Here is a 26,696-nt window from a genome sequence, read left to right on the forward strand (position 1 = left end):
GTATTGAATGGACTTAAAGTACCTGGTGTACCTAACCATAGATTAACTCTAAAATGTGGTGTACCTATAATGTTACTTCGTAACATGGATCAATCAAAAGGGTTATGTAATGGTACAAGACTATTGGTTGAGCGTATTGGGGATCATACAATAGAAGCTCGAATCATTACCGGCCACTTCTTTGGCAACTTAGCTTACATTTCTCGAATGGTGATTGCACCTACTGATCGAAAGATTGCAGTCAAGTTTCAACGACGCCAATTTCCAATTACTGTTTGTTTCGCAATGACAATAAACAAAAGTCAAGGTCAATCATTGTCAAATGTTGGTTTATACCTACGCAAACCAGTGTTCTCTCACGGACAGTTGTATGTTGCAATCTCTCGAGTCACCAGCAAAAAAGGTTTGAAGGCTGTCATATTAGATGACAAGGGAAAAGACACCAATATAACAAAAAACGTGGTTTACAAAGAAGTTCTGTGCTCCATATAAATCAAAGGTATTATTTTAACATTAAGTTTGTTTATTTCGTTTTAACATCAAAATTACAACTGTAATACATTTATATACATTTTTATGTGCAGATACGCAACTCAGGAACAACCTTAGTTAATACACTCTTTGTTTTGTTTTTCTTTGTGTTGTTTCTTTTTTTTTATTCTCTCAATTTACATTTTTTCTTATAATACAGTACTTTTTTTTAAATTCACTGTTTGGTATATACCAATTAACCCTTTACACATAGTTTGTTAATTATGTTACAGTTCTATAAAAAACAAAAAAACCTCTTTCATAACAAATAATGTTAATGGTGATATACAATATCTTACATTCGTTTAATGAGATATGTATACATATTAAATCACTAAGTCAAACCAAGTCCCTACTAATTAGGTTGTAGATTACTAACAATATTTTAAAAAATCTCAGGATATTAAGTCCTAAACTGTAGGTGATTTTGTTGTTAAGTTTGTTATTGAAAATCATATCAATTATATTTTCAACTTCATATACTACGGCCATTAATTTTTTTTAGTCTCTATTTAAAAGCCTACCAAGCTTTTTATTCCACAATTACATTGTACATGCTTCTTCACATAAGTCTTCAGCATCCGGTTTGTTTTCATTTCACCAGGTAAAGATTATCTTACTATCTATATAGAATAACTATACAAATCGTTTTTTCCATATACTTTCCTACGTTACTTTATTCTATGTGAAAAATGTTTTTGTTGTTTCTGTGCAAATCAGATGAATACAGACAAAACAACTGAATCTTTACCTATAAACAATGATCAACATACTACTGACGAATCTATTCAAGATGAAAAAGATGCATCAGAACAGGTATGTGTTGTACCTCATGGCAATTTCTAAGTTTTTATACTTATACTTACTAATTATCATTACATAATGATAATACTTTTTAATAACATAACAATCTATCTACTTATGTTTTATAGCTGAGAAAGAAACGAGCCAGATCTGCTGAGGCTTCAAGGCGTTGTAGAGATCGACAAAAGGTACATCGTAATATTACAATAAATCAAACCATAAGTATTCATAAAATTTTATTAACAACAATACATGTCAATTCTTTTAACATGTCTTTAAAACAGATATACGTTGATCAATTGGAAAAACTTATACAAGATCAAAAAAATCAGATTGAAACATTAATCCAAACACAAATTCAGGTATACACACACACACACACACACACACACACACACACACACACACACACATATATATATATATATATATATATATATATATATATATATATATATATATATATATATATATATATATATATATATATTTATTACTTACGTAAAGATTATAATTACCATAATATAATCATCAGGAAAACACGTGTGGATTCGCAATCAGGTATGTTTACAAAACTACCATTGTTATTGCATATAACTTAATTACTGTATTACTGAATTCAGATTGCATATACTTAATCTTATTAATTTTTTCTTAAATTATATTGTAGATATTACAAACTTTGGACTTTTTTTCCGAGATTGGTCTAAAAAATTTGACAACCTTATTGCTACTCTACAACGTCAAATGTATGTAAATAATGATGCTGCTCACATTTATCCGGTAATACAGCTCTTGAATGATCACTATTTAGAGTTATTAAATACCAAGAAACAATTAGCAAAAAAATGTGTGATGTCAATCATAGATGTCAAATGGCTGCAACCTACACTTTCAACTATTATGTGGATTGGTGGTATTCGTCCGTCGAATATAATAAAGGTATAACTCGAGATACTTATATTACTTCATACGTCTTAAGTACGTTAATATTTAACTATAACCAAACAAAAAAAATTCATACAAATGTTAACACTAAATAATGAATATCGTTTACATATTATATCAATTTACTAATTAAATTCATTTCTAACTGTTTTTCAAATTACGTTGCAGCTAATACTCAACCACATTGAGTTGTCTACTCAACAGTTAGCCAAAATAGAAAACTTGAAACTACTAACCCTACAACAAGAGACGCAGCTTATAAATAAGGTGCATACATTGAAGCACGAAATATCAGAAACATTTGTAGGTAAAAGTTTTGTTGATAAAGGAGATACTGCAGCTATGTCAAATTACACAAACAATATGTTTGAACAGATTGGTAGATTATCAGCTATGGAAAACTACTTATCTCAGGTGACTTTAATACACAGAGTATGTTTCTTGCAAGTGTATCAACAATAATAATTTGACATATAATTGTTTGCTAATGCTCTTTACAAGCAGGCGGATACCCTACGAGCAACTACATACAAGGAAATACAGACTATACTCACACTAAGACAAACAGTTATGGCTTTTTACGTTGTTCATAAACATGTCATGCGTCTTCAATCATGGAATAATTTGTGGGAATCAAGACCGGAAGTTTGACTGCATTGTTATCTTTTTTTAATTTTTTACAATGACGAAATGTTATTTTTAGATTTAAACTATATATTGATTTATATTACTTTTGCAAACAGAAAGCGTATACATTAATGTCATAGACCCATTCCAGAACTGTCTCATCGTTATTGACTCAAATAACCCCGCGATTTCGCGGGTCTCCAGCTAGTGAAGTATTCAAGTCAAAAAATAAATGGACAATTCACGAAACAATTTCCAAACCACAATAACCATCGGTGTAAATTTTTTTAAATTAAATTGAGAGAAATTAAATTAAATGGATTGTTTATATGAACGTGCAAATCCAAGATTCAACATCACACGAGCATTCCTCGTTACATCCTGACCGTTCATTTACCAACTAGATAACATGTTTTCAGATCATTTATTTTTATATGAAAAAATAAATCGCGATAGCAACGTTGTTTAACCGTCCGCCCTACATCAAATCATTAAATCCTAAATTCTTCACTCATTCATCGACAATTTCATTTTCATCATCCATTCCCTCTCTTTCTTTTTCCTTTTCTAATAAAATAAAAATAAAAACTAAAAACATTATTTTCCATGGAATCTCCAAATCGGTGTTCCGTTATCATCATTGGTGCTGGAATTTCAGGTATAATACTTTAATTTTTCATTTAAAAATTTATAAATATAAATATACGATAAAGGAAAAATAAAATTATATTATAGGTATATCGGCAGCTAAGATGTTAGCGAAAAATGGAGTCGAGGACATTTTGATTTTAGAGGCTACGGATAGCATCGGAGGACGGGTTAAGAAACAAGAATTTGGCAACATATCGGTCGAGCTAGGGGCAGGGTGGATCGCGGGTGTTGGTGGTAAACAACCAAATCCTATTTGGGAACTAGCTGTTCGATCCGGTCTTCGCACATGTTTCTCCGATTATAGCAATGCTCGTTACAATATTTACGATTCAATGTACATTCACGATTCATAATTACTTATATACAAATCTTTCAAAACTTAGACGTTAGATTGTGAACACTTCTAAATTATAATCTATAATAATAATAATAATTTGTAGTATTAGAACTGTTCACGTTCTAGTGTTATACTGTTCTAGTGTTATACGGTGCACACCTTATGTACCATATAAAGTTAAACATTAGATTGTGTGATGTTCTTGATACAAAATTTATAGTATTAGAACTGTCGTTCTAACGTCGAACGGTACACACCATGTGTACCATAAAAGTTGAACGTTGTAGGATCGTTTCTGTCAAACAACATGTTCAATAGTTGTGTAGTTCTTGATTAAAAGTTCATAATATTAGAACTGTCCATGTTCTAACGTCAAATGAAACTTTATGTATGATAAACTGTCCATGTTCTAACGTCCAACATTTGAACAAAACCTTTATGAAGATTATGTTTTTTTTTTTTTAGTGGGAAGATATTTCCAAGTGAGGTGGCCGGAGAGACGTATAAGAAGGCGGTTGAGTCGGCGATTCGAAAACTACAAACCACCGATCAGCTAGAAAATGCTGACGTGTCCCATGTTAAACAACTTTCCACGTAAGTATATCCCATATATCGTTTTCAAGCACACGTAAATAGATTCCCCTTCACATAAATGTATTTTACTCGTGGAATGTGACATTTAATCTCCAATTTTGATTTAATTATTGTTTATTTATATTTTATTATTAGGGTACCAGAAACGCCAATTGAGCTGGCAATTGATTTTTTACTTCATGATTTCGAAATGGCAGGTTTATTTCTATTTTTATTTATGGAAACATTATAGAAATTTATTACCGAGTATTATTATTATTATTACAGTATTATTTTTGCTCATGCATTATCATCAAGATGGATCATAAGAACGTTCCCGTCTTGAACCACATCAAGGGGGGTGCGCGCCTTGTCCTTTTGGGCATTGACGCCCAACTCTTCGTCTTCACATATGTATGTGTTTTTATGGGTCGGTATGTTTATGTGTTTGTGTTTAATTGCATTTACGGCATTCAGATTTTGGTCACTGTCTTAGTCCTTTATCAGTGAGTTTGTGTTAGGAAACTTTGTAAAGTTATATGCAACAGTTAAATTGGAAGTGATTAAAATATTGTTTTCTTTCAATTTATTTATTTACTCCTTTTTATGTATATTCATGTCAGCTTGAAAGTCAAAGTTTATTTAATTATTTTTCATAAATATAAACAACACCACATATTTTATCAGTGAGTTTGAAAGTCAAAATAAATAATGATAATGATTTAGTTAATGTGCAATATTGAAAAAACAATTGATGAATATATTATTTTGAAAGTTAAAACTTCACACTCATATAACTTATATCCATATTTAAAATTGTTGCACTTCAAACTTGAAAGTTAGGTGTTGTCTTATTTTCTGGGACAATTATGTTTTGTGCCAAAGATGGTTGTAAACAACTCCTTGAGACCTTGACATATTAAATATCTAAACTTTGGCTCATAGCACGTAGTTTTGGACATCCCTTTTTATCTACTTTAAGGAAGTGTTTAGTTTTACATGATTAAACAACTATATCTTTGATTCTTTGAAAAGAAAGCAATATTTAGTTAATTACACAGTTAAACATGCATATTAAGCTATAAAAATTTAATTAATTATGAGACTCATTGCCGGTTTTGGGTAGTACTTTAAAAATCTTTTGATATATGAATTGGCTGGCTGATTAAATTAATCTATTTTACAGAAGTTGAACCAATATCAACATACGTCGATTTTGGCGAAAGAGAGTACTTGGTAGCGGATGGGCGAGGTTACGAATATTTACTCTACAAAATGGCAGAGGAATTTTTGTTTACGTTGAATGGCAAAATTTCGGACAATCGATTAAAACTTAACACGGTTAGTAAATAAGTAACATACATATTCTGCTGTTGATTGAGATTTGAGAGTCCAAGTTGTGTGATCTTTTATCTGCCAGTTATGTCATTTGTTTTATTAGCCAACATACAGCTAGTAATCTTCTGTCCATTTATTTGAGACTCAAAAGTACTAAAAAAAGGTTAAATTGATTTTTTGGTGGCCCATATTGATAAATCTATCTTTTTTTTTTCGAACAGCAACATGATAAATCTATCTATTGTACATAAAATAAAGAATAAAAGCATAACGTAATTGTTTTACGTAACTTTCATAATTTTCGATCAACTTTTTATTTACTTGAGATAGGAGACGTGTAATTTATGATAAAATACCAAATATTAGTTCTATCCTAGTGCTCTATGCACTATTGATTATTGAAAGATGAGGAAACCAGTAGTCATGAAAATAAGCAGATAATCAGATCACACATTTTTCTAGACTTGCATATACAATTAAATATAGTTGCACGATTACGTTTATTTGTTTGTTTGACTTTTTATAGGAATCTTTTATTTTTTTAATTTGTTCAATTCAATTAAATAATTAATTAATCAAATAATACGTGCATCCATGTTTTCATGAAACGCAGGTTGTTCGAGAAATACAGCACTCGAGAGATGGCGTTACGTTAATAACGGAAGATGGTTCCGTTTACGAAGCCAACTACGTCGTTTTGTCCGTTAGTATTGGTGTTCTTCAAAGCCAACTCATTTCTTTTAACCCCAATATACCTGTGAGTCTCATTAATTAGTCTCCCTTTAATTATCATTAAATTAAATTATATAGTATTACATTATATTTATAGAGGATTATTTAAATGAATTTAACTTTGATATTGAGTTTAAATGGATCAATTAGAGTGCGACATATGGCGCTATAATCACATGTGATTAAAAAAAAATTAAAAAAAAAATTAAAAAAAAAATTTCAATTTTTTTTAATCACATGTAATCGGATTTGACATGCAGTAAATCACATGTGATTTTACATGTCAATCACATTTGATTGTAAAACTCAATCATATGTGATTATTCATGTCAAATCCAATCACATTTGATTGAAAAAAAAAGATTTGAAATTTTTTTTCAATCACATGTGATTGTCGCATCATATGTCGCATGATCAATCCATAATTAATGAGTTACTTGATTAAGGATTGAGTGCAATGAGATTAAGATGGAGGATGAGATGTTTGATGATTATTTTGGGCCCCGATGATCGTCTTTCACTTTAGCAATTAAGTGATCAACCACCCGACCCGGTCTTGATTGTTAATTAGCATGATTCACCTCGACACGATGTAAAAATTCCTTGGGCAAGATCACAAGAGAAAATTACAAAGGTCCGGGCAAATGGCAGAGAATAAACAACCTATAAATGAGAGGCCGAGCTCCCTATTTATAGTATTCGAAATATCCGCGGTCTGCGGACTGTTTAACTATCCGCGAAAACTTAGCGAAATGACCCGCAGTCTTTTATTAGTGCGGAAACTGATCCGCTATCTTTATTTTCAGCGAACATTCAAAGCCTTTCGAATATACTTCGCGTAACTTCTACTTTTAGTCTTTAGTAAATAAAATATACATATACAATGCTATGTATATGATCAAGTCCCCCCAGTTTATTATGATACATTTCACGAAGCAAATGTATCATGATAAACTCTAAAAAATAAGATATGCAACTTTAAAACCACGTGGTCGTGGGTTCGAGTCTCACGGATGGCGCCAATTGATCAACCCATAATTAATGAGTTACTTAATTAAGGATTGAGTGCAATGATATTAAGATGGAGGATGGGATGTTTGATGATTATTTTGGGCCCCGATGATCGTCTTTCACTTTAGCAATTAAGTGATCAACCACCCCGACCCGGTCTTGATTGTTAATTAGCATGATTCACCTCGACACGATGTAAAAGTTCCTTGGGCAAGATCACAAGAGAAAATTACAAAGGTCCGGGCAAATGGCAGAGAATCAACAACCTATAAATGAGAGGCCGAGCTCCCTATTTATAGTATTCAAAATATCCGCGGTCTGCGGACTGTTTAACTATCTGCGGAAACTTAGCGAAATGACCCGCAGTCTTTTATTAATGCGAAAACTGATCCGCTATCTTTATTTTCAGCGAACATTCCAAGCCTTTCGAATATACTTCGCATACCTTCTACTTTTAGCCTTTAGTAAATAAAATATACATATACAATGCTATGTATATGATCATCGCACTCTGATTAGTCCCTTAAATTTTAAGCAAATTGTTAGATTCACTTGATTACACCTTAATAATTATATTTATATATTTATATTTAGTTATAATATTAGTTTATATATATATATATATATATATATATATATATATATATATATATATATATATATATACATACATATATATATATATATATATACATATATATATACATATACATATATATATATACATATATGTATATACATATATGTATATACATATATATATATATATATATATATATATATATATATATATATATATATATATATATATATATATATATATATATATATATGTTGAGGGTGTTTAATATTTGATTTGAAACCGATTTAACTAAAAATCAAACACCTTGAAAAACTCAATTGAATTCGATTTTTAGTTTAGTTTCGCTTCCGTTTTCAAATTAAAATTCAGTTTTTGATTTACATTTTTGAATTTGATTTAACCAAAAACCATGACAACTAATATATTGAATTATCAATATACAGACGAAAATCAATTTTGAAATCAATAGTCGAATTTAAAATCGTTGCTATGATATTTGGTTAACTTATAACTTTTAGGTTTTCGGGTTTAACCGAAATCTAACTGAATTCAGATTCAGTTTTCGGTTTGGTTTCCTTTATTGCCTACAAATTTTCAAAACCAAATAAACTGAGAAAACGAACTGATGCACAACGAGATTCAAGCTAGGAAAATGGTTGAATTTGATAGCGGGTTCAAAGAAATAACTTAAATCTTAATAATGAGAATGTAAGGAATGTTGTCTAGTAGTGATATTGCTATTAAACAAGAATATCTTGTCAAACGTACTGGTTTTATTTGAGGAAGGTAATGTGAAATTGATGCCAAAACGGCAGTTCGACACAAGAGATCTTTTTTATCAAATAGTGAAATGACTCGTCCTAATCCATCTGGACGAATACATTATATTTGGTTACATCGCGAGGTACTTGACCTCTATATGATACATTTTACAAACATTGCATTCGTTTTTAAAAAGACAAACTTTCATTACATCGAATGTTGACGGCATGCATACCATTTCATAATATATCCAACTATAATTGACTTAATAATAATCTTGATGAACTCGACTACTCGAATGCAACGTCTTTTGAAATATGTCATGAATGACTCCAAGTAATATCTCTAAAATGAGTAAATGCAGAGCGGAAGATTTCTTTCATACCTGAGAATAAACATGCTTTCAAGTGTCAACCAAAAGGTTGGTGAGTTCATAGTTTATCATAATCAATCATTTCTGTAATAGTAATAGACCACAAGATTTCAGTTTCCATAAATATCTGTACACTCGCAAGTGTATAAAAGTATTCTATAAGTTGTTGAGCGCTTCGGTAACCATACTTAACAATTAATGTGGCATATTCCCTTTATTATGAAATCTCCCTACATTGTACCAAGTGTAGTAAATACGAAGTACTATACAACCGTTTACGATACTAGAGCGACTAGCCCGGTTGGGGTTGTCAAACCCGATAGATCTATCAATAGAATTCGCGCTTACATGTTCTTACAACATGTAAATATTAGTTACCAAGCTATTAGGGGAAAATATGCAAAGTGGTACAACTCAACGTAGAATATGTTTTTAGTACTTGTGTCGTAAAACAGTTATAAAATACGCATGTATTCTCAGCCCAAAAATATATATATAAAAAGGGAGCTATGAAAACTCACCATACTGTATTTTGTAGTAAAAATACATATGACGTCATTTAACAAGAGTAGGGTTGACATTGAATTCACGAACCTATATTCAATTATGTATATTAACACATGTAATGGTAATCGAACAAATTTATATATTATTAGTGATTTTAAATTGTTATACGTATTAAGTATAATTTTATATAAGTAATGGTTATATGATAAAATAATATTGATAATAATAAATAAAAAGTTGTTTGATTCTATAATAATAATAATAGTTATAAAAATAATAATTTTGATAAAAATGAAAATTTTCTAACAATGATAATAATAAAAATGATACTTTTAATAAAAATGATAGTTTTTAATAAAAATGATACTAATAATAATATTAATAATAATACTTAATACTAATAATAATAATAATAATAATAATAATAATAATAATAATAATAATAATAATAATAATAATAATAATTTGATAAATATATAAATAAATAAGTAACTACCTCAAAGAAGTATCCCTTAAAAAAATGCCCAAGTTCGGGTTTGAACCCGCGACGTCCCGATAATACCCTTGACCAACGATCCATTTAGATTTTTTTTCTTAAATAATTTCTATCTAGATAATTTATCACCATCGTCACTTATTATCATTTTTGAGTAATGGTATGACAAATTTCACGATCACCTTCAACTTCTTCATGATCGTAATCGTCATTTAATCTTTATGATCGTAATCACTAAACCCTCGATCATGATTACATCATTATCATTATACGACATCCTCCATCATTCTTTCATCACCATATCCTAATCGTGATTATCAACATACATCATCTAATTTATCATCAACTACATCATAACTTACTTCTATCATTATTATCAAACTCATTAACAAAGGCTTATAGCATCACGCAATTCTTAGTGTTTTAGTGGCCTGCGGCCCATATATCAACACCAATCCATGACCCAACAGAAAAGAAAAACTTACTCGGCCCAACGATTATAACAATATTCGACCCAAAATCAAACATCATCCTAATCTATTGCTAAACCGTATGTACATGTTCAATCCGTTTTTCACTGTTCCTTTTCATAATATTTCGTTCATAACATCACCTTGCATCATCATCTATGTAATATCATATACTTGTTAGCTTTCCAAGCAAGTGGCATTATCACTTTTGCACTATATTCTAATTTAATTCAAATTGGCCCAATGCTAGTACTAAAGGGATTCGGTTACCAACTGAGTTATATTCCATAAATCGATACACAACAGATAGATATTCGACTAATAATACTAATTTATACAATATACTTGTAACTTTTAGAGACAAACTTGAGTGGTTGAGGTTTTAGAATCCAAGAAATCGACCCTTTACAGCCTCCCTTTGCTTTTCTTTTTTTTTTTTTACTCGTGGGCCTCAACTACCACTCACCCTTGTTTCTTTGCGTTGGAATATATAAGAACAGATAAATACAGTGTAATGCAAGCAGTAGCAATAAGAAGGTGGTGGTTTGTGGTAAGGGTTTTTGGTACATGGGGTGGTGATGGATAGGGTGGCGTTTGGAGCTAAAAAAAATATAGCCGTAGGTGGTCTTTGATCATGAAGGTGGTATATAGGTGATGGGTTTTTGTTGGAGATGGCTATGGATGGGTGTTTATGGTAACGAAGTGATCAAGGCAAAATGGTTCACCTTTATTGTGGTTTAGACAGAAAATAAGAAAAAAGGAAGGAAAGAAACACAAGTATAAATGTGGTGTCTAGTGGGTTTGTTAGTCAACAGAAATAACAAATACAGTGGCTGGTTGTTTAAAGTCAAATGAAATCGTTAAGGATCACCATTCGTACAGAAAATAAAATAAATAACATAAAGTGTGATAAGGATTGTTAACAGATTAGGAGGTTCAAACAAAACTAATTACAGTAAATGATTGAGATGCAAATCTGAAATTGATTCTCTTAAGTAAAAATATGTGTTTATATATATATTTATATATATCGAAGTATATACGTACTGTATTTGGTATGTGTATACGTATACTATATTTGGATGTGTAAATGTGTATGTATCTGTTTAAGAACTGTATTACTAAATATATACTTGTTTTAATAAAAAATTTTAATACTAATAATGAGTTTATAAATATTAATAACAAAACTAATAATAGTGATAATTAATAATTAATAATTAAATAATTTAATAATGATACTAATTATATTAATAATAATAATAAGAATAACAATTAATTAATAATACTGATAATAATAATTATTAATGATAATGTTCCTAGTAATATTAACTAATACCAATATTAACAATAATGATATATTAATAATGTTACTAATATTAATGTCTAATAATAATACTTATTATTATCATATGTTAAATGGTTTTATGGAAACAGTTCAAAAATTTGAGGTTCGATTAAATAAACTTTGCTTATCATGTCGAGATCATATAAAGACTAAGTTTAAATTTGGTCAAAAATTTCCGGGTCGTCACAGTACCTACCTGTTAAAGAAATTTCGTCTCGAAATTTGATCGAGGTCGTCATGACTAACAATTAGAATATTTTCCTGACGAATATGAGTTGATAAATAGAGTTTTATCATTTTTGATTAATATGGATAAAACGATTCGATTATGCGAAGAATATAAGTGAAGCTATCGCAAAAGAGTGAAATGAAGTAAATAAATTTCGTCATAACTTTTGACACAGTAATTATTGAATTCCGGAATTCAAGGGATTTAAAGAAGACCTTTGAAATCTAAAAGACTTGATTCTTCGGAATTTAAGGGAATTAAGATCTCTTTAATTAAATGCGATCATCTGCCTCGATTGCTCTGTCTGGTATTTTCACTATAAATGAACTTCTTCTGTTCCATTATTTACACCATTCCTATACTTTCTTTCTTAGTTCATACATCAAAAAGATTGTGAAAATGCTTAATCCCGTTCTAATCCTTGATATTTTCCTAATTATTATTTCTGTCATCCTTCTTTTCAATCTTCCACTAGAAAAATCTATTTACTCCTTCTATTACCTTGGGGTGATACTATTCTTAATTATACCGTTTCTTTATATTGCTATTCGTATTAATATCTATGGTTTGTAACCTCTGTGTTGTTATTGGGCTTTATATTTTCTCTTATATTTTGGATCTCGTTGCCTTTTTATTATCCTCTCGACCTCTAGTAAAGCGAGCAACGGTCCAGAATTCGTAAGTATGGAATTTTGAATGAACTTAATGTTCTAAACAAGAAAGAACGTAATAGCATGATTTGATTTGTCAAATTACCAGAATCACTGAGAATAGAACTATCAAGAATGTATTTTCTTGATATGTTCAGAAATTAAGCAGAATGAAAGAGTTATGTAACATGGCACATGATGACGTTATGATCTGTGAATCATCACGTTCCATTAGAAACTCAGCATGACTTACTGTAATATAATCACGTTGATCAAGTGTCATTATATTATACTAACTCATGCTTCAGTTCCCAACAATACTTCAATAACATTCATATTTTAAGCTCGAAAGTTTACAGAATATAGAAACTAACAGTTTCTATATGATGTAACACTGATAGCACGGAGAGATTAATGATTTCAGATAAGAATAGTTATGAAAATATCTTCAGAAATATGGAGGATATTTATAATGGAAGATACGATGATATCTTAGAATTTCTAATATCGAAGGATGGTGAAGAAAATTTGTCGCAAGAGTTTGGAGTCAAAAGCAAGGTATTCGCTAAAGATTTCATCAGAAACAGAATCATCAGGATTCTTAATGTACAAGTTTAGTCCTTATGTTTTGTTCAGAGACTCCTTCGTAGTTTGCTCAATCAGTTTTCCAGTTCCAACTTTTATGAGCTTTTCCAACATACTATTGTTTATCATCAAACTTCCGATGATTAAGTTCGTTTACGGTTGTCTACGGTTTCTGCTGCTTCATTCAGCTTTTTCAACATTCAGAGTATTGATTTATAGACTGAGTGCTTTTCAGAATTTCAGAATGGAAGATCATAGTTCTAAGAGATAAATGTTATATGGATACATATAACTGTTGATGTGGAATCGTTGCGAGACTCAAAATACAGATTTTCTGATTCCCGGTAATTGGTATGACAATTCTTGTTACAAGATGCGGATGAGTACATGATGAGACTTCAATAGATAAATATAGTGATTTTTCAGAGAGATTTAAACCAAGGAGCGACGAGGTTGCTGTTACATCTGCTGGTAATATGGTGGAATATAAAAGGTTCCCCGGTAACAATAAAAGAGCACGTATATATATCAAGGTTATAGTAATGCTAGTCCGACTGAAAAGTCGAAGTTGGCTTGCTGGAGCTGTGACAAATTTGGCTAATTTGAAAAGGAATTGCAAAGTTATTTTCGGTAATAACAATGCCAAAGGAGTTAGCACAGATAAGTGTTAGACGTTTACTCAGGTTCTGAGTGTTTTCAGGTGCATCACTATATGCATAAATTTTTTCTTCCGTGGATAAAGTGCGGTTGGTTCATCCTCTCGATTGAGGTGTTTTCAAGAATTATGAAAGGTTTGAATGTAGATTGTAATCGTCGAGATACAAATGAGGTTTAAGATGAACTCAAGTGGCAAACTTGAAGAAATGTTTAGTTTCATATGTTATAATCAATAGTCCATAGTTATTAGTCCATAGTCGATAGTCCACAGTAACAGTCCAATAATTCATATATAGTTTAATATATAATATTCGAATTAATTAATACATATCGTGACCCGTATACATGTCTCAGACTCGATCACAACTCAAAGTGTATATATTATTATAGAATCAACCTCAACCCTGTATAGAGAACTCGATCATTACTGCATATAGAGTGTCTATGGTTATTCCAAATAATATATATAGATGCGTCGATATGATATGTCAAAACCTTGTATACGTGTCTCGATATTTAAAATGCGTAAAATAAATAACAGAAATTAAATGACGATAAATAAAATTGTGAGAATATAAATTGCGATAAATAAATTGCGATAAATAAAATGTAATCAGTTAGCTAGGAACAGTTAGCTAGGAACAGTTAGCGTGGATTCTTAACAAAATTTTTCTCATAGTTAATTTGTTTGTTTCTAACAAATTTTATTTTGTCCAACGTTTTCTTCATTATGCCACTTGTTGGATTCTGATAGGTCAAAATCCAAATATGAAATTGAATGAAAATGGTTATTCTGTGATGAACGGATTCGTATATCTTGTGGATGTAAGTAGGATAGTAAATGAGTGTTGAATCAGATTCGATGAATGTACAATGTAACTTATTAATGTGAAATCTAAATATTCCTTGGGTATTACCTACCCGTTAAAATATTTTCATCATTAACAGTTTTGTACGAAAGAATTTTTTAATTACAATATTTATGAAAACATATATACATGTATATTTCCTTCAGATGTAATCATGGATTTAATTAGTCAATCTGATATTAAAATTATTTGATTTACCATTAGAACAAGAATATATAATCTCTAAAACATTAGAGATTACATAATCGCCATGTCGAACGAAAATAAAATAGATAGAACGATACGTAGTACGATGATTATATTCGAGGTACAGAATGAGATATTGGGGCAAGTGATGTTGAAATTTATGTTGTTGGTGGTACTGTTGATGCCGGTGATGTTGCTGAAGCTGGTACGTTTTGCACCATATTCTCCAAATTGATTACTCGAGCGCGAAGTTCGTTGACTTCTTGTATTACTCCGGGATGATTGTCGGTCGGCACGAGCGGATGAATAAGGTTTATAATTGTGGATAGAATATAATCGTGTCGAGCTATTCTGGAAATGAGGCTGAAAATGGTGTTTCGGATAGGTTCGCCGGTAAGTGCTTCGGATTCTTCACCAAGAGGTGAATTCGGTTGGTGGAAGGGATCGCCTTCTTCGCGTCTTCATCGGTTAAGTCGTCTACTAACCCATCAGATGAATTGGGGATGGCTGATTGATTGATTCATTCTGGTGACACCGCTTTCGGAGCTTAGGTGAATATCCATGTCGGAATAGCTGTCGGAATAACTATCGGAATAGCTATTGAAATCTGAGGGACTCGAACTGGTTGAGGGATTCATCTCGTATGATCAGATGAAGGATTTTTGATAAGAAATAGATTATAGGATGTAGATTAGTACCCTGCAATACATAATTTACATATGCATATATAATACTAAAATCCCATAAGTGACGGAGGAATCTACGAAAACTGTCAGGAAAAGTCTACAGTAACAGATACGCTAAGATATGAATTTTTGTCTATACACTATTCATGCAATCAATGCAGTAAGATGTGTATAGACTTTAAGGATGATAAGCAGGTAATTTTCGACACGAAATGATAAACAAAACTTTTGACATGCAGACACGGTCGAAGTCCAGACTCACTAATGCATCTAAACAACTATCAGTTAGACACACTAATGCAAGACCTGGTTCGCTAAGACCACCGCTCTGATATCAACTGAAATTCAGTTGGGGACTCATCCCACTCAGTGCGTTCCCAGCTAACCGCCTGGTGACCACTGAGCGTACCTCAGACACTGATTTTACGGCCCGCCTCTCAGCAACGTACAGCCAACCCTAATAGGGACTGCGAAGAGTAAGAGCCAATGCTTCGTCACAGGTAACACTGTGAGAACCCCCTCTACGATTAACCCGCTAATAAACGGCATTAAACCAGCTCTGATACCAACTGAAATGACCCGTCCTAATCCATCTGGACGAATACATTACATTTGGTTACATCGCGAGGTACTTGACCTCTATATGATACATTTTACAAACATTGCATTCGTTTTTAAAAAGACAAACTTTCATTACATCGAATGTTGATGGCATGCATACCATTTCATAATATATTCAACTATAATTGACTTAATAATAATTTTGATGAACTCGACTACTCGAATGCAACGTCTTTTGAAATATATCATGAATGACTCCAAGTAATATTTCTAAAATGAGTAAATGCACAGCGGAAGATTTCTTTCATACCTGAGAATAAACATGCTTTCAAGTGTCAACCAAAAGGTTGGTGAGTTCATAGTTTATCATAATCAATCATTTCCGTAATAGTAATAGACCACAAGATTTCAGTTTCCATAAATATCTGTACACTCGCAAGTGTATAAAAGTATTCTATAAGTTGTTGAGCTCTTCGGTAACCATACTTAACAATTAATGTGGCATATTCCCTTTATTATGAAATCTCCCTACACTGTACCAAGTGTAGTAAATACGAAGTACTATGCAACCGTTTACGATACTAGAGCGACTAGCCCGGTAGGGGTTGTCAAACCCGATAGATCTATCAATAGGATTCGCGCTTACATGCTCTTACAATATGTAAATATTAGTTACCAAGCTATTAGAAAAAAATATGCAAAGCGGTACAACTCAACGTAGAATATGTTTTTAGTACTTGTGTCGTAAAACAGTTATAAAATACGCATGTATTCTCAGCTCAAATATATATATATAAAAAGGGAGCTATGAAAACTCACCATACTGTATTTTGTAGTAAAAATACATATGACGTCATTTAACAAGAGTAGGGTTGACCTTGGATTCACGAACCTATATTCAATTATGTATATTAACACATGTAATGGTAATCGAACAAATTTATATATTATTAGTGATTTTAAATTGTTATACGTATTAAGTATAATTTTATATAAGTAATGGTTATATGATAAAATAATATTGATAATAATAAATAAAAATTTGTTTGATTCTATAATAATAATAATAGTTATAAAAATAATAATTTTGATAAAAACGAAAATTTTCTAACAATGATAATAATAAAAATGATACTTTTAATAAAAATGATAGTTTTTAATAAAAATGATACTAATAATAATATTAATAATAATACTTAATACTAATAATAATAATAATAATAATAATAATAATAATAATAATAATAATTTGATAAATACATAAATAAATAAGTAACTATCTCAAAGAAGTATCCCTTAAAAAAATGCCCAAGTCCGGGTTTGAACCCGCGACGTCCCGCTAACCCGATAATACCCTTGATCATCGATCCATTTAGATCTTTTTCTTAAATAATTTCTATCTAGATAATTTATCACCATCGTCACTTATTATCATTTTTGAGTAATGGTATGACAAATATCACGATCACCTTCAACTTCTTCATGATCGTAATCGTCATTTAATCTTTATGATCATAATCACTAAACCCTCGATCATGATTACATCATTATCATTATACGACATCCTCCATCATTCTTTCATCACCATATCCTAATCGTGATTATCAACATACATCATCTAATTTATCATCAACTACATCATAACTTACTTCTATCATTATTATCAAACTCATTAACAAAGGCTTATAGCATAACCCAATTCTTAGTGTTTTAGTGGCCTGCGGCCCATATATCAACACCAATCCATGACCCAACAGAAAAGAAAAACTTACTCGGCCCAACGATTATAACAATATTCGACCCAAAATCAAACATCATCCTAGTCTATTTCTTAAACCGTATGTACATGTTCAATCCATTTTTCACTGTTCCTTTTCATAATATTTCGTTCATAACATCACCTTGCATCATCATCCATGTAATATCATATTCTTGTTAGCTTTCCAAGCAAGTGGCATTATCACTTTTGCACTATATTCTAATTTAATTCAAACTGGCCCAATGCTAGTACTAAAGGGATTCGGTTACCAACTGAGTTATATTCCATAAATCGATACACAACAGATAGATATTCGACTAATAATACTAATTTATACAATATACTTGTAACTTTTAGAGACAAACTTGAGTGGGTGAGGTTTAGAATCCAAGAAATCCACCCTTTACAGCCTCCATTTGTTTTTTTTTTTTTTTACTCGTGGGCCTCAACTACCACTCACCCTTGTTTCTTTGCGTTGGAATATATAAGAACAGATAAATACAGTGTAATGCAAGCAGTAGCAATAAGAAGGTGGTGGTTTGTGGTAAGGGTTTTTGGTACATGGGGTGGTGATGGATAGGGTGGCGTTTGGAGCTAAAAAAAATATAGCCGTAGGTGGTCTTTGATCATGAAGGTGGTATATAGGTGATGGGTTTTCGTTGGAGATGGCTATGGATGGGTGTTTATGGTGACGAAGTGATCAAGGCAAAATGGTTCACCTTGATTGTGGTTTAGACAGAAAATAAGAAAAAAGGAAGGAAAGAAACACAAGTATAAATGTGGTGTCTAGTGGGTTTGTTAGTCAACAGAAATAACAAATACAGTGGCTGGTTGTTTAAAGTCAAATGAAATCGTTAAGGATCACCATTCGTACAAAAAATAAAATAAATAACATAAAGTGTGATAAGGATTGTTAACAGATTAGGAGGTTCAAACAAAACTAATTACAGTAAATGATTGAGATGCAAATCTGAAATTGATTCTCTTAAGTAAAAATACATGTTTATATATATATTTATATATATCGAAGTATATACGTACTGTATTTGGTATGTGTATACGTATACTATATTTGGATGTGTAAATGTGTATGTATCTGTTTAAGAACTGTATTACTAAATATATACTTGTTTTAATAAAAAAATTTAATACTAATAATGAGTTTATAAATATTAATAACAAAACTAATAATAGTGATAATTAATAATTAATAATTAAATAATTTAATAATGATACTAATTATATTAATAATAATAAGAATAACAATTAATTAATAATACTGATAATAATAATTATTAATGATAATGTTCCTAGTAATATTAACTAATACCAATATTAACAATAATGATATACTAATAATGTTACTAATATTAATGTCTAATAATAATACTTATTATTATCATATGTTAAATGGTTTTATGGAAACAGTTCAAAAATTTGAGGTTCGATTAAATAAACTTTGCTTATCATGTCGAGGTCATATAAAGACTAAGTTTAAATTTGGTCAAAAATTTTCGGGTCGTCACAAATAGTTCTAGATCCTATGATGGAATAAGTACACAAGAATGAAAAGTACGCCTGATAGACGTGTTTAAAGATATGCAAGAAATGAAAAATACTTCTGACACATGTGTTTATTAATGTCTACAAGAGTATGAAAATTGAAGACAGGAAACAGACCTATGCTCAACCAACCAAACAAAATCTAAAACATCATTCGAAAGTTAAATATGCCACGATGTCTTCAACCTTCTAACATGATGTAAATCCTTAAAATTCACCAACATCAACTTCAACATTTCTGTTTTATGATGATGTTAAACAGCTTGTTCGGATCACGAGCCTCGCCTTTAAATAGCCTTGCATTACGCTCTTGCCAAAAATACACTGTAGCCGCTAAGAGAAGCTTTGCCACCACAACACAAGCTACTTTTCTACGAGCATATGGAGTCAAAACCCACACGATGTCCTTTCAAATGTCTACAATTCCAGTAATCGAAATAAACTTCTTTACCATGATCCATACTTTCTTTGAAAAACTACACTAAAAAAACCAAATGATGAATGAATGTCTCAGAACACTTTGCAAAGTGAGTCTTGTTGCACTCTGCAAAGCGAGCAAATAGGCGAAGCTTGATTTGGGTCACCAATATCCGATGGCATCAACTTATCTTGGGTGTTTAGTTTCTCATAGAGTAACAACCACATGATGAATGAATGTCTCGGAACACAAGCAGGAAACCACACATTAAACTTATATAAACCACACATTAATCTCTTATATATAGAGAGATCTTGAAAAGTCTAATCAATTTGATTTTAAAAAATTCACTACTAAATATAATTCTTGTTGCAAAAAAAAAAAAAAAAAAATATATATATATATATATATATATATATATAAAATAGAACAGAGGTTCCGGTGGAGCAACATTGAGGAGATCATAACTATCTGTTGTGGGAGTACTTGGTCACAGACGAGCAAAACTCAATGACTCTCACTCTGTTCGTTCGAAACACCATGAACGACTACAATGCATACAGAGTGAGCACTATATGAAAACAATTGAAATGACAAAAAAAAAAACCCCACCAAACCTAAGCCTTAATACATACACATAAACCTGACCCTGTATCCAACCCCGCATCTTCACTTCTCAGAAACCGCCAATCCAAACCATTCACCGGGCAACCCAAGAACTCCTAACCCGAGGCCTATTTACCGAAGTCAATAAAGTCAACACCGCAACAACATCAAGCCCACTAAAGACCCAATGACGGGAAAAATGGAATGAACGAACCAAACATGTTGTAACCGAGCATAGCCAAAAGCAGAATCAAACCAAATAGGAACCAGTCATCTTCGCCAGTTTTCTAAGGACAGTTACAAACCCCGGACCCAAGCAGTCAGAAATCAGCGCCAACTGCCGCCAGCAGTCACCAGCGACCGACAACGACAACCACCACTACCAGCTCCATTATAGGAAACCAACATCCATCAGTGGCCGTCAACGACATCATCAGCAACTAAAATCTCCCTCAACCATTGACAACCACTTGTAGCCACCAGTCTACCATCGATGTCACCAGGTAGTGACGGCCAACCTCTGATTACTACCACCCGCAACCACCAAGAAACTGGCAGCAACTACTAGCAACCACCCAAGGCTGCCAACAGCCACCGACCGCCCTTGGAAGCCGCAGACAGTGGTCCGACCACAAGAATCTGTCGGGTTTCAACAATAAACACCAATAACCGCAAATCGGCCAAAACCCCACCCATCCCCACCACAAAACCCAAATCCGACCAAAGTACCTATAGAGTTCTGAAGGAACTCGTCGCCTACAGCTACCTAAGAAGAATAGAGGCGCAACGATGAACCGTTTACTGAAATCAGCAGCAGACCCATCAACCCTAACGAACCGAAGCCTAAACCAACCCCCAAAACTCAAACAAATCCCAGATCCCGAGCAACTAAGGAACGGAATTGCCGCCTGGTAGTCGCTGGAGTGTCCAGAGAAGAAATCGGACCGATTGACGCCGGAGAGACAAGGGACTGAGTAGTTGGACATTATTACGACATAAAGCAAGTAAATCCGAACCACATGCGAGATGCCGGTGCTCGAAAAGGGTATTGGCAAGAGGTCTACAAACCGTCGATATGATGAAGCTGTTGAAGCGTAAGATTGGAAAAAGGAACAAATTTAGATTTAGATCTGTTGAGGAGCTTGTACGAAAAGTAAGATAGGAACAATTATAGATCTAGATCTGTTGGAGAGATTGTACGATTATTTGGTAGAGTAAAAGAGATATGTGGAGATTTTACAGTAGAATTTAATTTGAGAAAGATAAAGAGATCGATATAATCAAAAGCTTATAAGGAGTAAAAGAAAGAAGGTGGAGCTTAAACGGAAGAAAAGAAGATAGGTGGGCACAACTTTCAAGTCAGAGAAAAGTTAAAACTTATTTTACACTCATTTATTACTCTTAATCATTAATTTCTTAAATGAATTAGGTTAAACTAGGGGTGTTCATCGGTTCGATTTTCAGTTTATTTTGTTCGGTGTATTCTGTTTTGAAATTTTTTTGGGCAAAACCGAAAACCGAAAACCGAATTTAAAGATAAAACCGAACCGAACCGAAAACCGAATTCGAAATCGGATTCGGTTCGGTTTTCGATTAAAACCGAATAATATGAAAAAACTGAGAACGATGGTAGTTTAATTGTAGCGTTACTAATATCTTAGTTATCTATATCCTAAAATAACGATGTACTATTAAATTATCAAAACTTCGATGATTTATTAATATTTACTGCTTAATTATGACGTTTATTGCTTCTGTTATTAAGACGAAGAACATAATAATTTAAGTAACATAATTATATTATGAGCTACCAAATCATTATATGAGTGAGAACATATTTTATTAATTGGATCCCAAATTATAATGACATTAAAACATAAATATACAAATTAAATATATAAAAAATTTGAATTCGGTTTTGAATTCGGTTTTCGGTTAAACCGAATTCAGAATTTTCAAACCGAAAACCGAATTTAAATTTGGTTTCGGTTTAACTCGATCCGAAAACCGTTTTTAAAATTCGGTTTGATTTTTTCCAGTTTGATTTCGGTTTGGTTTTTGGGTTCTACGGTTTCAAACCAAATACTAACCACTCCTAGGTCAAACTTATTTTGAATATAAGGGTAAAACGGACATTCATCCAACCTATCTTAAACCCTAAATATTTTGTTGGGGGACATTTAAAATGGGGTGGTGGGAGTAATTTTCTTCCATATTTATTCATATACATATAATTTTGAAATTTATCATCGAGTATAAAGGTACCTTACGATCCTGATTTGAGCAATTAATCCTTGTAAGGTTTTAATACATAATTAGCTTTATTTTTACAACCCTGAGTGTGGGGAGTGAGAGCAATTCCATATCATTTATTGAGGTGATTATAATATTTTAAAAGAGGTTTTATGTTTAATCTTCACTAACAACATATTTTTAGATGAAAAAAAAAGGGTTTAAAACATCAATGGAATAACTCTTACATTTGAATAAAAATACTCTTTGTTTATACGTTTCAATTTTTATGGAGATGCTACCATACAGGAGCTAGTATTACTCTTGTGGCCACCACTCTTGTTTATTTATATGTTACAATTCTTCATCACATTCTGCAAGCCTCCGAATCCTGATGTTGTCTTTATTAGCTAGTAAATGTACATATGATCTATAAAGGCGTAACATATATAAATTAACTTGTATATATATGAAAACAGAGATGGAAAACAGAGGCTATTCAGAAATGCGAGGTTATGGTGTACACTAAAATCTTCCTTCGATTTCCAAAGAATTTTTGGCCTTGTGGTCCCGGTAAAGAGTTCTTCATTTACGCCCATGAACGAAGAGGCTATTACACATTTTGGCAGGTTCGATTTATTTTTTGTATATGTTTAATGACTACATATACATACAACGTGTATTCAAATGTTAATAACTGATTATATAATGATAATTTAAGATAACAGATCATTTTACTTCATAAGTTTGTTTTCATGTTTTGGATGGAACTTATAAAAATTCCAATTGAGCTAGTAACTACTTCTGGAGTCATAGAAAATTAGAAATGCCTTCATGATGCAATTTCAAAATGTTAAATTCACACAATAAACTATAATTAACCCAAAATAGTTTAGGAGTAGGAGTACTACACAACAGGTCTCAGATTCAAACCTAGCTCATAGGTGGCCAGGGTCCGAAACTGTCACGAGATAACTCAGTTAGGTCATTTACATCTTAGTAACATTATTCGCCCTTTCCAAATACTCTAAACATGAAAAACCTTACATGTTTACAAATAATAAAGTACTTTGTATAAGACATGTTTGATATATTTGTACTCAAACAAAAACCACCGTTGTGCCTCCTCAATATTGTCAATATTGGTTAGTAATGAAGTATATGACATGTTTAATATATTTTTACTCAAACAAAAACAACCGTTGTGCCTCCTCAATATTGTCAATATTGGTTAGTAATGAAGTATATGACATGTTTAGTCCGTTCAAAGAAAAAGACATGTTTAGTATAATATTACATACATGTTTATTATAAGACATGTTTAATAGTATTTGGCCCATCTGTTTTAGCTGTTTTTTTTTAATTGATTCTTATCGACATAAGCACACATATTATCTCACATAACCTTTTTCATACATTAACATTTCACAACCATTTGCATTTGTATGCTATGTAATTATATGCATTTATACATTATACCAAATCATTCTCTCATCTCATTTTAGGTGTAGATATTACTATTTTGGTGGCTTTTATAATGGGGGTTAATGTACACAATCATTTTTAGCCATACACCAATATATGTACTTTAAATTGTTGTAAAGTACCATGCATTAAAGTACACTTGGTGGTGTATGGCTAAAATATGATGATCTACTCATGTACACATCATCCGCGTTTTATTATTCTGTGCATATTCAATGTGAACACTTTAAAAAGTGGGGCGGAGGGAGTAAGTGGTTATGGTTTGCTTTGTGAATATGTTAGCATTTTGTGATGATTCCTTGTATAAACTCAGGTTAACTTGATCCAGCAACACCTTACTTGATTAAGTAACATTGAATAACTAAACTACATTGATTAACATGTTAACATTTCATTATTTCATGAATACTAAATTTAACAGCACATGGAGAACGCATATCCGGGGTCAAATATTCTTGTTGTAACATTGACTAATGGAGAATCGAAACGCGTTGAGTCTCAATCTGACCAAGAAACAATGAGAGAAGCAATGGAAGTGCTTAGGAATATGTTTGGACCTGACATTCCAGAAGCTACAGATATACTTGTGCCACGTTGGTATAACAATCGCTTTCAGCGTGGTAGTTACAGCAATTACCCTATCCATGCAAATTGTCAATTGCTTGATAATATTAAGGTGATCATACTGGTCTATAATCATCTTCTGTCCTATAAATATACTGTAGACCTAGGGTTTTGGCTCTGGGTTGTGACATCACTAGTTTAAATTTTATTTTTACAAAGTACTGTTTAAATTATACAGAATATCACTATATTTAAGTATAGGACCCCATATATTTTTAGGATTTAAAGTTTTCTTGAAGTAAAAAAAGTCACTAAAGCACCCTTCAAATATAATTTGTTTTGGAAAAAAAAATTAGAAACCTTTTTGAACTTTCATCCAAGATTCACCACTGGTTAGGTCAAGTTTAGAGGTGACATTTGGAGCAATGTACAATATGATATAATCTATTTGGGTTATGTTTCTTCTATAACTTGTTACATTGCTTCAAAGGAAAAAGAGCTAAATGGGTCGGAAGTTATACAAAGCCTTTTTTAGGCAGAAGCTCTTAAATAGTTAAAAATTTTATAGTATTTTTTGAATAATTTGATTTTTGTAATTATAATTTATCATATATTTATCATATTTGTTTATACGATTTTAAAAACAATTTTGTGCAAAAAGGTATTTTGGGTCAATTCAACATATACCCCATGTAATAATGATTTCCTTGTTAGAGACCTTGCGTGACCCGCCCATTTTTGTCACCTCTGTAAAGATTGGTTCTAGTTATGACTATGTCTATCGTACTTTCCTCTCTTAACTAAGTATAATCGTGGTAAATATGTCACCCTAACTCTTAAATAGTTGGGACTTTAATGCTAAATATTGTCGTCGTTTGGTTAGGCTTCTGTAGGAAGGATTTATTTCACGGGGGAGCATACAAGCGAAAAGTTTAATGGTTATGTTCATGGTGGCTACCTTGCAGGTGAGTAGTAATTGATCTTGCACGTTTTAATATCGCAGATGAAATATAACTTTGTGATTTTTTAACTTATAAATCATCAATACGGAGTCATGTGAACAGGTATAGACACAGGAGAAGCTTTGTTAAACAATATGAAGATGGACAAAGATAGAGAAACAAGTAACCAAACTATATTACAACCTTTGCTAGAATTGACATTGTCGCAAACAGAAACAGTAGCTAATCTACAAAAAATTGATGTTCATCATAGACAATTTTTTCATAGTAATAGCAAAAGGGGTTTCCCTGAGGCCATCTTATGACTACTGAAAAGTACGAGTCATTCACTCAAAGATGAAAATGTGATATTCGACGCTCCACTTTTCACAATGTGTCGTTGGGTCGAAGTTGTAGCAAGAAAGACGGTTCAACAGGCTGATATATTGAGGTGAACCAAAAACTGATATTAAATCATATACAGGGGTTGTTGAGATGCATGGAGTAATAGTTATAGTAAATCCCATTATTAATTGTAGATGTATAAAGGACTTTTGCACATTTTGATAATTAATGTTCTAATATACAGATGGTCAATCTTTTAACATAATAAT

General features: G+C 31.7%; 1 protein-coding gene across 1 annotated transcript; it reads left to right on the forward strand.

Moving 5' to 3' along the window:
* The first annotated feature begins 3,438 nt into the window (after window positions 1-3,438).
* On the forward strand, window positions 3,439-26,671 carry LOC139877049 (polyamine oxidase 1). Its single transcript, XM_071864450.1, has 10 exons — window positions 3,439-3,568; window positions 3,646-3,895; window positions 4,364-4,492; window positions 4,628-4,689; window positions 5,658-5,812; window positions 6,423-6,566; window positions 23,572-23,721; window positions 24,999-25,253; window positions 26,025-26,106; window positions 26,206-26,671. The coding sequence occupies exons 1-10, from the start codon at window positions 3,517-3,519 to the stop codon at window positions 26,406-26,408; spliced, it is 1,482 nt and encodes a 493-aa protein (XP_071720551.1). The 5' UTR covers window positions 3,439-3,516; the 3' UTR covers window positions 26,409-26,671.
* The last annotated feature ends 25 nt before the right edge of the window (window positions 26,672-26,696 follow it).

Source organism: Rutidosis leptorrhynchoides, chromosome 11 (assembly GCF_046630445.1).
Source record: "Rutidosis leptorrhynchoides isolate AG116_Rl617_1_P2 chromosome 11, CSIRO_AGI_Rlap_v1, whole genome shotgun sequence".
Taxonomy (NCBI): Eukaryota; Viridiplantae; Streptophyta; class Magnoliopsida; order Asterales; family Asteraceae; genus Rutidosis; species Rutidosis leptorrhynchoides.

What these genes read in the sequence shown, in the direction of transcription:
- LOC139877049 (XM_071864450.1), top strand. Translation starts at nt 3,517, where the DNA reads ATGGAATCTCCAAATCGGTGTTCCGTTATCATCATTGGTGCTGGAATT. An exon ending in TACAATATTTACGATTCAAT is followed by an intron (nt 3,896 to 4,363) that starts GTACATTCACGA and finishes TTTTTTTTTTAG; the next exon opens with TGGGAAGATATTTCCAAGTG. An exon ending in ATCGATTAAAACTTAACACG is followed by an intron (nt 5,813 to 6,422) that starts GTTAGTAAATAA and finishes CATGAAACGCAG; the next exon opens with GTTGTTCGAGAAATACAGCA.